General features: G+C 40.8%; 1 protein-coding gene across 11 annotated transcripts in view; it reads left to right on the top strand.

Annotated features, from left to right (window-relative positions):
• SYNE2 (spectrin repeat containing nuclear envelope protein 2) overlaps positions 1–12,799 on the top strand; it is a 342,533-nt gene that overhangs the window by 200,116 nt on the left and 129,618 nt on the right. For all 11 annotated transcript variants that reach the window (XM_047864572.1, XM_047864571.1, XM_047864576.1 and 8 more), the window contains exons 52-57: positions 53–318; positions 2,623–2,791; positions 5,702–5,857; positions 8,236–8,376; positions 10,235–10,417; positions 11,210–11,347. In XM_047864572.1, coding sequence (XP_047720528.1) covers positions 53–318; positions 2,623–2,791; positions 5,702–5,857; positions 8,236–8,376; positions 10,235–10,417; positions 11,210–11,347 — 1,053 coding nt within the window. The remainder of the gene's footprint in view (positions 1–52; positions 319–2,622; positions 2,792–5,701; positions 5,858–8,235; positions 8,377–10,234; positions 10,418–11,209; positions 11,348–12,799) is intronic.

Here is a 12,799-nt window from a genome sequence, read left to right on the forward strand (position 1 = left end):
ATTTTAGTTCTCTCTCTCTCTCTCTCTCTCTCTCTTTTGTTTATTGAATTAGATTGAACGAGAAGCAATTATTTTAGATAACCTTCAAGAAGATCTCCCTGAAATTTCTAAAACAAAAGAGGCGGCCACCACAGAGGAGCTCTGTGAGCTGCTAGACTGTTTATGCCGTTACCAAGAAAATGTGGAGAAGCAGCAGCTATTACTGACCTTACTTCTTCAGCGCCTAAGAAGTATCCAGAATGCTCCCCAAAGCTTACAGGCTGTAGAAACTGGTCCAGCATTTCAAGAGATTACATCGATGCAAGAACGATGCAACAAGTAAGTCTTATGAAATACTATTAAGACAACGTGCTTGCTGACTCAGGCTTAAAATTTAGAGAATCTTGGCTATTGAAAATATAAAAATATAGAATAATGGCAAATGGTATGATGGAATTGCGTTAACACAGAAAAGTATACAGTGTTGGCAATGTATATCCACTGTGGAAACTATTACGACAGTTCTTCAGAAGATTCAAAATAGAATTACCCCAGGATCCAGTAACTCCATTATTAAGTGTCTACCCAGGGAAAATGAAAACACTAACTCTAAAAGATACATGCACCTCTATGTTTATTGCAGCATTATTTACAGTAGCCAAGACATGGAAGCAACCTAAGTGTCCATCAATGGACGAATAGATAAGGAAAATGTGGTATATGTGTGCAACAGAATATTACACAGCCTTAAAGAAGGATGAGATTGGGCCATTTGAGACAACATGGATGGACCTAGAGGGTATTATGCTAAGTGAAATAAGTCAGCCTGAGAAAGACAAATACTGAGAAAGACAAATGTGATTCCACTCATAAATGGAATCTTAAAAAAAAAAAAGGTATAAATGAACACAAAGCAGAACCAGAGGGGAGGTGGGTGGGGGGTGGGCAAAATGAGTGAAGGGGAGTGGGAGGTACAGGCCTTTAGTTATGGAATCGGTAACTCTGGGAATAAAAAGCAGAGCATAAGGAATGTAGTCAGTATTGTGACAGTGATGTAACACGATAGTTGGGGTGAGTGTAGTATAATGTATAAACCTGTCAAATCACTAAGTTGTACACCTGAAACTAATGTAACATTGCGTGTCAACTATACTCAAAGAAGCGGGGGGGTGGGGGGGTGCAGATGGAAAAGATCAGTAACAATGATGAAAAACAGTCCATATTCTGTATCCTGGTATTATTGAGGATGAATAGCCGTTGAATTTTTTTACTCATGATTGCTTTTTTTTTTTTTCTATTTTTGTAACACATATTCATTACAGGTGGTTCAGGGAATGTGGAAAATTATAAAGGTTAATATAACCCCTCTCTTTAATTTTATCGTTCAACAACAATCACTGCCAATCACTTACCTTTTTTTGTTATAATTCTATTTTTAAACAAATTATGATAGTACTATATTGTTTTGTTGCGTGCTAAATCATTTATCAGCATATCATGTTAGTTTTCCTATGCCATTAAATGTTCCTTAAAACATAATTATGTAATATTTCACCATGTGAATATACCATAATTTATTTAACCAAACTCCTATTATAGAATATTTAAGTTATACATGGTTTTCACTTTTATAAAAACATGGTCGTGAGGGGGCTCCTGGGTGGCTCAGTCGGTTAAGCGTCCGACTTCGGCTCAGGTCATGATCTTGCCATTCAGAGCTCGAGCCCCGCGTCGGGCTCTATGCTGACAACTCAGAGCCTGGAGCCTGGTTCAAATTCTGTGTCTCCCTCTCTCTCTCTGACCCTCCCTTGCTTGTGCTCTGTCTCTGTCTCTCTCTCTCTCTCTGAAAAATAAGTAAACATTAAAAAGAAACCACTGTAGTGAATATTCTTATGCCAGAATCTCTGCATCTGTGATTAATTCTTTGAGAAAGACACCAAGAAGCAGAATCAGTGGGTCAAAGGATATAATATGTTTATGGGTAGAAGTACTTACCAAATAGCTCTCAGGAAAGACTGTACCCTCTTAAATTCCTCTACTAATATGGTAGTTACATCCACAGCAAATGGGGTCATCTGTCCCCAAGAGCCCACCCATGCATGACTCCATTCTCACCTCTAAGTCATATTCAGTTGAACTGACGGATCATGTGGAGAAAAGTCAGATGGAGACAGCAGTTGGAATGTAAAGTGTGAAAAGAGGATTTTTTTTTTAAAGTTTATTTACTTAGAGAGAGAATAAGAGCAGGAGCGGGGGAGGGGCAGAGAGAGACTGAGAGACAGAGAATCCCAAACAGGCTCCGCACTGTGAGCGCAGAGCCTGATGCGGGGCTCAAACTCACAAACTGTGAGACCACGACCTGAGCCTAAATCCAGAATCAGATGCTTAACCAACTGAACCACCCAGGAGCCCCAAAAAGAGGATATTTTGAGATGAAAGTTTGGAGAGGCTTTTGACTGAGTGATAGAATTTGGTTGGTATATGTTTGTATATGTAGTACATAAACCACTGAAAATTGGTACTTTTCTCTCGGGAAAAATCATCTTCTTTTGCGAACTATGCTGACATTGTGTTAATTGTTGAAATAAAAATTATTTCCCAAGACAGCAGGATAAGAACAATTTTATTTTGATGTTATGTTAGGCTTTTTCAGAAAGCTCAAGAAAATAAGGAATTGGTGGAGAATGAAACCCAAGAAAGACATTCCTTCACAAAAGAAATAAGTACTTTGAAGAATTTATTCCAACAGACCGCAACTTCTTTCCAAAACATGGAATTACACGACCACCCAGAAAAGGCAGGCCAGTTCGAGGTGAGTGAGGAATGAAGTGAGGAACCAGTGAATGTGGCTGATACAGGTCTGCAGTCTTGAATGCAAATTCCTTGGGGCAGGGGTAACTCTGTGACTGGAGTGGAGGGAGTGGCCCAGGAGCGAGGAAAGCACGGGCAAAGGCCCCGTGGCATGGTGGGGCCAAGCCACAGGGGAAGATCAGTGTGGTTGGAGTGCAGAGAAGCGTTGCAGGATTTTTCACCTCAATACCTGGGATTCATCGTCGCGCCGCTTTGAAGAATGAAGAGGTGGACACAGAATGAACAGCAGGCAAAAGTTTATTAGGGTATAAGATTAGAAAGTAAGACTAGTATGAAAGCTCTCTTTACAGAGAAGGGGCATTTGAAGGTGAATGCTCCCGACTGTAGGCAAGGGCCTTTGTTTTATAACGTCCTGGACTCGCCCCTCTTTTCTTCCCCTTGTTCCTTCTCAGTGTCTGTCCTTATTGGCTTGATGCTCTAGGTGCTTGGGTTGTCCACTCCTGATTGGCCCAATTCCATTGTATGAGGGGAGATCTATGGCCATATCATTTCTTGTGGGTCAAATGGTTTATGGTCTACTACTTACTTTCAGTTAGGTCTTTTGTCAAATTCCTGAGGGAAACCTGAGGGGGAGGGGAATAGGTGGTACCTGTTACGTTCTTAAGAGGAACCTTATGCCCCAGGGGGTTTGCTGTGGTCAGACACTCCCAGCATTGTTCCAAAATGTGCATTTTCCCCCACCCTGGGACCTCGGGTCCTAACCTTTCCCTCTCAGCCTACTGAATCTTGTCTTTTCCTATCACAGTAGAGAGCAGGGAGGTAGGCCGGTCTGGACCAAGCAGTCCTGCTTCAACCCCTTTTCAGGCGTGTTTGGTGAACAGGGGTCTCAGAGCATTTATTGAGTAGGGTGTTAGACTACTGCCTTTAGTAGGATGTACTACTTACCTCTGATATAGGTGCCACCGTATTTACTCACAACACTTTTGGTACCAAATGTGTGGAGTTTCTTCCCCAAGTCTCTGGAAAGCAATGATTCAATTCAATTCAATTCAATTCAATTCAATTCAATTCTAACATTAACTAGCAGGAGTTAGCACAGACCACGCAGATTAAAGGCTCACTCCCACAAGACCGCCCCCCACTTCAGATGCTAATCACAAGTTCTGGCCCTCCTGTACTTCTGACAGACTGGCTATCAATCAGGGGTTCCCACGACCGCTTCCTCGGGGTTCATGATTTACTAGAATGGCTTGCAGAAGTCAGGAAAGCACTTTACTATTACTGGTTTGTTATAAAGGATGCAACTCAGGATCCGTCGATAAGAGATGCATAGACCGAGGTAAGGGCGAAGAGCCTCCAAGCCCTCTCTGAGTGTGCCGCTCTCCCAGCACCAACTCCAGACTCTCCAGACCTCATCGATTAGGGTTTTTTATGGTGGTCCCATTATGCAGGCACGATTGGTTAAATCGCTGGCCATTGATGATTAACTCAATCTCTAGCACCTGGCCCCACCCTAGGGGGTTGGGAAATGGGGCTGGAAGTTCACTTGATTGGTTCCTCGGGCAACCAGCCCCGCCCCCCATCGAGAATCTATCTGGGGGAGCCCCCAGAAGTCACTTATTAGCATAAACTCAGGTATAGTTGAAAAGGGCTTGTTATGAATAACAAAATGCACTCCTTTACTCCTATCCCAGAAATCCCAAGGGCCTTAGAAACTGCTCAGGAACCAGGGCTGAAGACGAACTGTATCTCTTAAATCACAGTATCCTAAGGGCTGTGCACACGCCCCCGTGTCATTTGGGACCTCATGTCTTTTAGAATGACTCCAGTCCAGTGGTAACAAGCGAAACAGACATTTGGAAGTTTACTCAAAAATCACGTGTGGTTGTTAACCATTGCTCAGTGTTGATAGAGGGAATTTACTCTCCCTCAGTCTTCATGGAGAACCCATCCAAGTGTAGCTCTATATTCTCTGACTAGGTCTAGATAAAACCGGACGGCACTGTACTTCAAACCCCACCTTTGTCTGAATGGCATTGTTCTCTAACTTTCTGCCTCTGGATTTGTTCTCTGCTGAGGGTAAAGAAAAGGAAAACAGTGACACATCACGGAGTCATTCAAAATTGTAATCATTCTTCAGTGTGGTGACTCAACCTATTAACACAAATAATGCTACTGAACAGTTACTGTAAAAACAAAACAAACCCCCCAAAAGCCACAGTAAAGTCAAGAAGGATTTTTCCACTGGATCTTTGGGAGACTTTCCCAAACAAATGAGTTTCTCCTTTATAATTAGTGCAGGAGAACGTAGATCAGATTTTGTTTCTAGGCCACAACCAATAGACTATTTGTTCAGGTTTCTTTTATCTTTTAAAGCCCACATTCTTTGCAGGGAACTGGAACCCTCCCTTTTGAAAGAAGTTGAGCTCTGCTGGGCTGTCTAATTACATGAAAGCAGACACTTTTGCTTCAAGCGTAGGGCTTTTAGTGGCCTTGAATCATTGTGATGATAATGTAGGAAGAAGCAGAAATGGCAACAAGTTAATAACAACAACAACAAAAAAACTTCTTTGAAACTTTTTTGCTACTTGTGGCTTTCTAGATCAAGACTGCAAGTGAGATACAGTCAGATCCTAGAGGTATTTTAGAAGCAGGAGATGTTGTAATGTCTTGTTAGGACAATGGTTTGACACCATGAAGAGATATCAAGTTTAATTCTTACAAACTAGAAAGCATCATCTGACCAAGCAGAGTATCTCTCCGGCTTAATCGGCTTGTATCAGTAGTGAGGCTTTGTCATGCAAAGTGTGCTCATTTAAATCATAAGGATGTGCTGGGAAGCTGCTTTTACTTTGAGAGTTACACTTTCTCCCTGTCCTGTGAGTATTTGAAACTCTCTTGATGTTTTTAGGAGCTTCAAAGCATTTTTAAGAAAGGGAAGCTGACTTTTGAGAATATTATGGAAAAACTGCGAATCAAGTATTCTGAAATGTATACCCTAGTCCCTGCAGAGATTGAATCCCAGGTGGAAGAATGCAGAAAAGCATTAGAAGACATAGACGAGAAGGTAATGATAATGTTTGTACTAGTGTTATTATTTACGAGTTGAAGAGATATAAAGAAAAGACGACGTAATGTCACATTTTCATTTGCCCTGATTTCAACTATGACTGTTTTTATAGGGTTTAGATAAGTGATAATTTTGTGTATTGAATACTGAGGTGAAATTGCTCTAAATAAGTGACAGATAACAGAATTAGACAATGTGTTTATTTTTAGTTGTCAGGATGTTTAGTTTTTTTCTTCTCTTGCATTTAAAAATAGAATTGTCCGTTAGCTTTTACTTGGGCTTTTTTTTTTTTTTTAAACGGAGAATCACTTTAAAATTTTGGACATGAATAATACTTTGCTGTAAAATGTATTCCCTCCCTGTGAGTGTTTTAAAATTGCTACCAAGGGCAATTAGAATACGAATTTCACAACTCACCAGGAATAGCATCTAAGACACGGTGTCCTCACAAACACATCTGAGCAAATCTTCATCCCCGAATGGATGAATCTGAAAGTTAGAAGAACAAGTGGGAAATGTTTCCTAGTACTGGAGACCCAAGACGTTAGCAAGACAGATTTATTAGATCCTAGAAGGGCAGCCTACATCCATCCAGCAGAACAAAATTCTGTTTGGTCTGGCATCCACAGAAAGATTTTTGTGTTCTTTTTTGAAATCTGGAATACCCCTAGCTTAATAAAATAGATATCAAGCACATACACAGGAAATCACATTTCAAACCAGTTAACTTCTTTGGCGGTTTTCTTAGGCAAATCTGACCCGTGAAAAAACATATATACTCCTAATATACATTTATGACAAATGTTGTTGATTTAACACAGAAGAAAATGAGATACTTCCATGAGATACCTTCTCAAGAATCAAGCACTATTGATTTATTTTAAGAAAATAGTGTTTTGAGAGCAACTAAATTTGTTTCTGTGAATACTTCATGTGAAAATCTTTTCTTCTTTTCATGTGAAAATCCCCAAGAAAATAAATAATCAGAATCACTCTTAAATCTAGGGTTGAGAGTGTCAGCTGTACCTTGTATATTTGTAACAGATTGCAACTGATTTTGCTTGTTTGGTGTGTGAAGGATCCAGGCAGACTCAGAACCATACTGTATAATTTGAAGGGCTGCTGACTTTTCCTAAATCTTGGTCTCTCCTAACGTACCTAAGTTATATGCCTTTTGGCCAAGAGAATAACTGTCCCGAATATCAGAAAAATTGTTACATGGCAATAAATAGCTATTACAGCAGTTTAAAAACTAACATAGGGTTAAATTTTTCCCCTAAAAATCTCAACTGCATTATGGTCTGTGGAATAAAAACATCTTACAAGAGTATCAACATCCTGAAATGTGAAAAAGAGCCTGGGACTCCAGAGTGACTTGGGGCTTCTCAGGACAAGTTCACGTTCTCCCCTGATGTGTAACCATAAGCAAGTCATTTAACCTTTGTTTAGTTTCTCTCTGTGTACCATCTGCATTGGAAGGTTTTAGTTGTAATAGTTATACAGATATAGTTGTTTTTAAAAGGGTTAAAGGATTATACAGAAGCGTAAAGTATTATTTGGTTATTTAGTGGCTGCTGGGAGAAAGCCTTATCAACAACATGGCTAAAACAAACAAACAAACCAAAAAAAAACAACCAAAAAACCAAGAACAGGAACTAATCAGGTATTTGAAAAATGACACATTCCACATTCATTTGTTATCTTTCCTAGCCCAAGTTATTTTCTTAAGAAAATCATTCAGATAAAAAAGCTACACTGTTCAGCTACTAGATTTCAGATTGCTGTGAAAACATACACTATAAACATTCACGCAGAGAAAAACTGAGCTTTGTGCCTCAAGAAATAGTGAGTTTTAGAGGGTTATTTCACCCAAATGAATATTATGGTGAGAATTACATTATTTTTAAGTCAGCTTGAGAATAAGCTGGGTTTTATTGAGAACAGTCCTATGCAGAGGTCTTTGTCATAAAATGAGAGACTGTATAATAAATTATTTACCTCCCTTGGATTTTTTCATATCATTTGCTCCATTGGGCTCTGTCTCAGATAGTACACTCAGTAGCTTCGCCCAATTCAGCACAGACCTGTAGTACAATCTGTAGATTACAACAAATTCTTGTTGATTGATTTTCTTCTCCTTTTTTTAGATTGGACTTAAAAGGTCAGGTCAGCACAGCTCCTACTTCCTAGCCTGCTAGTCTACCCTCTCATTAATGTGTTAGCTAATAATGGTTTGGGATGTCCCCCCTAGCCTTTACAGGATTTTTGTAAGTAAAATCACGTAACAATGTACCTATCTCTTCTATCACCTGGACCTGTGAATAGAGTATGGAGCACATCTGTAAGCCAAACGTATCTTTCTCTCGTTACAACAGATTAGCAGTGAAGTTTTGAAAAGTTCACCATCATATACGATGAGTAGAAAAATAGACGAGATTAACAAAGGGCTTCACAATGTGGAAAAGATGTTGCAGCAGAAAAGCAAAAATATCGAGAAAGCTCAGGAAATTCAAAAGGTAATATCCGTCCTTTAATTTCCTTCAGCATTTAGCATTCCTCCTGTTCCTCAGTCATCAGGGTGTGCTCTTTGGATGAATCTGAAGCACAGAGATGCTCACCCAGAGCCTATAGGGCCCCCTTACTGCATGTCACCTGCAGAGGGTTAGTAGAGAAGATTGCATTTAAGAATTGTTCTCAGTTTTTCCATGGTGGGAATATGCCTGAACCCCTGAGAACCTGTGATTGTGAACTAGCCTTTTCACAAGTAAAGGAGAGTAAGGACCTTATCCTGGAAAGACTGATATAAGAAACATTATAAATACTAATTTTTTTTTTTAAAGCTAGCATGTTTCTATGAGCAATTCTCGGAGTTTTTGTTTTCTAACGTGAATTAACATGGGGAATATGATGTGGAATATTTCTGAAACTTATTTGATTAAAAAATATATTTCGGGGCGCCTGGGTGGCGCAGTCGGTTAAGCGTCCGACTTCAGCCAGGTCACGATCTCGCGGGGTCTGTGAGTTCGAGCCCCGCGTCGGGCTCTGGGCTGATGGCTCAGAGCCTGGAGCCTGTTTCCGATTCTGTGTCTCCCTCTCTCTCTGACCCTCCCCCGTTCATGCTCTGTGTCTCTCTGTCCCAAAAATAAATAAACGTTGAAAAAAAAATTTAAAAAAATATATATATTTCAATAGGATTTGAGTGGAATTAACAACTTTTCTTTAGACTACAAGGCGAAGCAGGAAAATAGAAATCCCAAATTTATTTGCCTTGTAAAATATCTTGGGAAATAAAGTCTTAGGTAAAACTGTACATAAGCGTGATTTTCTACCACTTAATTCCCCGAGTAAACTCCTGCATATGGAAGAGCATTCTTATTCTAATCTATGTTTTAAGGAATTATTCTAATATGAATGGAGACTTTTAAAAATAGGTCAAAATATGGCTCACCTTTGGACAAAATCTTGACCCTTAATAAGTAGAGGAAGCTAAGTTAACCAGTCTACTTTTCCCATTTCTAAAAGTTGGGTTCTTAAGCAAATATTAAGTACAAATTAAATATTTTACCTTTGAGAATTCCATTGACAATACAAGGTCAGGCTTGAATCCAATCTATTTGCTAGAATTTTCTGCCACTGCATTAATCCTAAACCAAAACAGATATTTTCTGTTAGCTTTGTTTTTACACTTAGTAAAAATCGTCTTCTTGGGGGACCTGTATGACTCAGTCGGTTGAGCGTCCAACTCTGATTTCCATTCAGGTCATGATCCCAGGGAAGTGGGATTGAGCCCCATGTCGGGCTCTGCACTGAGTGTGGAGCCTGCTTGAGATTCTCTCTCTCTCTCTCTCTCTCTCTCTCTCACTCTCTCTCTCTCTCTCTCTCTCTCTCTCTCTCTCCCTGTGCTCCCCTCCCCCAATCGCACACTCTCTCTAAAATAAAATTTTAAAAAATTGTCTTCTAGATTAAATACACACACACAGGCGCACATGAGGATGCATGTGTGTGTGTGTGTGTGTGTGTGTGTCTGTGTGTGTGATTACTGAAGCCTCTTTTAAACATAATGTTACCTCATCACTCTTGAAAGACTAAGGTTATATTGACCTTGTTCGGTGTCATTTGTGTCTGGAAATGTCTAGGTCTTTCTGTTCCCTAACAGCCAATTCTGTTTGTGAAACAAATATAGGTAGACTAAGAGACCTCAGAAATGGTGTTTTTCAATTTAGGTCACAAGTGGTTTGGGGGCATAAGTGAATAAGTGTGCCTGTGATGTTGTTTTGGTAGCACTTACAGGTGCAAATACAGTGCAAAGACTAGGAATTAACACAATGAACCAGGACCTCTGCATTCAAAGTGACTCATGATTTCCTTCTCCAGAAAATGTGGGACGAGCTAGATCTCTGGCATTCCAAGCTAAATGAGCTGGATTCTGAAGTGCAGGACATTGTTGAACAGGATCCAGGACAGGCTCAAGAATGGATGGATAACTTGATGATTCCTTTCCAGCAGTATCAGCAAGTATCGCAGAGAGCAGAATCTAGAACCTCACAGTTAAATAAGGTATGACAGTAACACGTGATAACTACGCTTAGCTTGTATTGAAAGGGCTTTAAAACAAAACTAAAATATATACTCTGAGGCAGCCATTTTCCCTTGAATTGCCAGTTTCGGGTTCTGAAGCTAGAGCCAGATGATAGGGTCAGGTGGGCGCTGGGAGGACAGATTTAACTGCTGTCATCAGCAGGAAGTCTGACTGGGCAAGCAGTCCCAAAGTCGGACCGCAGGTGTCCCAAAGTCGGACCGAAGCAGGAGTCCAGGAGAGCATTGGGTTTCCCAATAGCAATGGGCATTTCCAACAAACAATCTCAAGAGTCCCTGCAGGGAGCCAGCAACAAGAAAGAATGTCATTCAGGAACAAGACACTTTCTCCCTCCCTTCCAAATAGGGGTCATGGTGGGTGAGTTGTACATGTAATCTAGCAAGAACAAGGCAGGAGCCTAGTCCCAGAGGAACTGGGATATACTAAGACAAGGCCCTGTATGGGAAGACAAAATACGAATCCAGTTTTCAGAATGAAGCATAAAATGGGAACCAGACTAGTTGCAAGGCTAACTGGGAACTGTTCCTGAGACCCATAGCATTAGGGTACAACTTCATAAATCCTTTCTACCTATGGTCGGGGTTAGTCTTAAAAGTTAGAAATGTGAAAACCTGGAGGGGGTGGGCGAGTTGCCCCAGCCACAGGGAGTGGAACCCTGCAGGGCCTGACTTACGGTAACAAATTCTCCATTGAAGAATCACTTGACTCAAGTGGAAGGAGTCAGACTATTTGCTCGTGCCTTTCTTTCACAGGCCATACTTAAGATGGAGGCATATCATGACCTTTTGAAGAGTACTGAGGCTTGGACAGAAAATACCAGCCGTTTGCTGGCTAATCCTGCTGACTATGACTCTTCAAAGATGCTGAGTCAGCACGCTAGCACCCTTCAGGTAAGTGTTCTTTCATTTCTTCCTGCGTATGGAAGCTACACAATGACTGGTGGTATAGCTCCCCTTCGTGGTGCTGCCCCCCTGTTCTCCTGAAGAACAACCTTATCTTCAGTCATGCCAAATGGCAGAAGGAAGGTTGGGACAGTGGCAGGCTCTAGACAGGGATTTTGGAGGCCAGGGTCTAGTTCTTTGTGTCGTGATAACTCCTATATGACTTTTCGGATAATTTATTGTTTTCCTCCATGGGCCTCGGTTTCCCCCCATCTGTGAAGTGAGGGTGTTGCAGTGAATAGGGATGGTTTTGGTCAATAGAATTCTAAGAAGGCTCCCAATATTCCTGCCCCTGGTGTACACAACCTATATAACCCCCTCTCCTTGAGTGTGGGTAGGAATATGAGAGTATGTGATGAGATAGCCACTCTATTAACTAGGTTATAGTATATGGCTAAGGTAATGGGATAGTCAATCCCATGAATACATGATTAATCACGTTTATAGATTATAAGACTCCCTAATAGCAGACTAGAGAGATTCTCCAGCTGGCTTGATGAAGTGAGCTGTGACATTAGGAGAGGCCCGTGGGGCTAGGACCCTTGGGCAGCCTTTAGAAGCAGAGCGTGACCCCCCAGCCAACAGCCAGCAGGAAAACTGGCTGAATTCTCCCAACAACCTAAATGAACTTGGAAGAGAAACTGTGCTCCAGATGGCACCTTAATAGTAGGCTTGTGATGGCCTTGTAATAGCCAAGGACCTTCCTAAGCTATGCCTGTACTCTGGAGCCATGAAAACTACGAGATAATCAATTTGTTTTATTTTAAGCTGCGAAGTTTGTGGTAATTAGTTGCACAGCATTACAAAACGAGTCCGTAGTTCCTTCTAGTTCAAGCATGCCATGTTGCCAAATGCCCTGTCCATTTTGGTGCCTGATGTCTCCATGCTAGCTTACAAAGACAAAACAAATGAGAGTATTTTCCTACCCAGGGCCATGACTGCAAGAGATCTTCCAGATGCCAAGTATGGGCTTAAGTTTTATTGTGAAGGCATATTTTCTTCTCTCATATTATTTAAACCACAAGAAGGAATCTCTTAGGAAAAGGTTTATTCTACAACAGTTCTTCGAGTAATCAGACCTCAACGTTGATCCAGCTCCTTTATATCTTTAGAATAGCACAGTGTATTCCCAAGTAGACAGCTTACTTTATACCTCCCAGATGTTTGAGATTTGTTGGCACATTTTCCCCCATGGTAACAGTTGTAACGATGCTGCCTTTCACCCATTTGTTTCTTTTCTTCCCCTTGCCTGTGATTTCTGCCCCCAGCTCTCGGGTTGGCTTTCCACATCCCTATAGCCTGTCCTTTATTTTATTTTATTAATGAAATTTCTTTGCTTATAAAATGTTTTATTTATTTATTTATTTTGAGAGAGAGGCAGAGGAGAGGGAGAGAGAATCC

Source organism: Prionailurus viverrinus, chromosome B3 (assembly GCF_022837055.1).
Source record: "Prionailurus viverrinus isolate Anna chromosome B3, UM_Priviv_1.0, whole genome shotgun sequence".
NCBI classification, from domain to species: domain Eukaryota; kingdom Metazoa; phylum Chordata; class Mammalia; order Carnivora; family Felidae; genus Prionailurus; species Prionailurus viverrinus.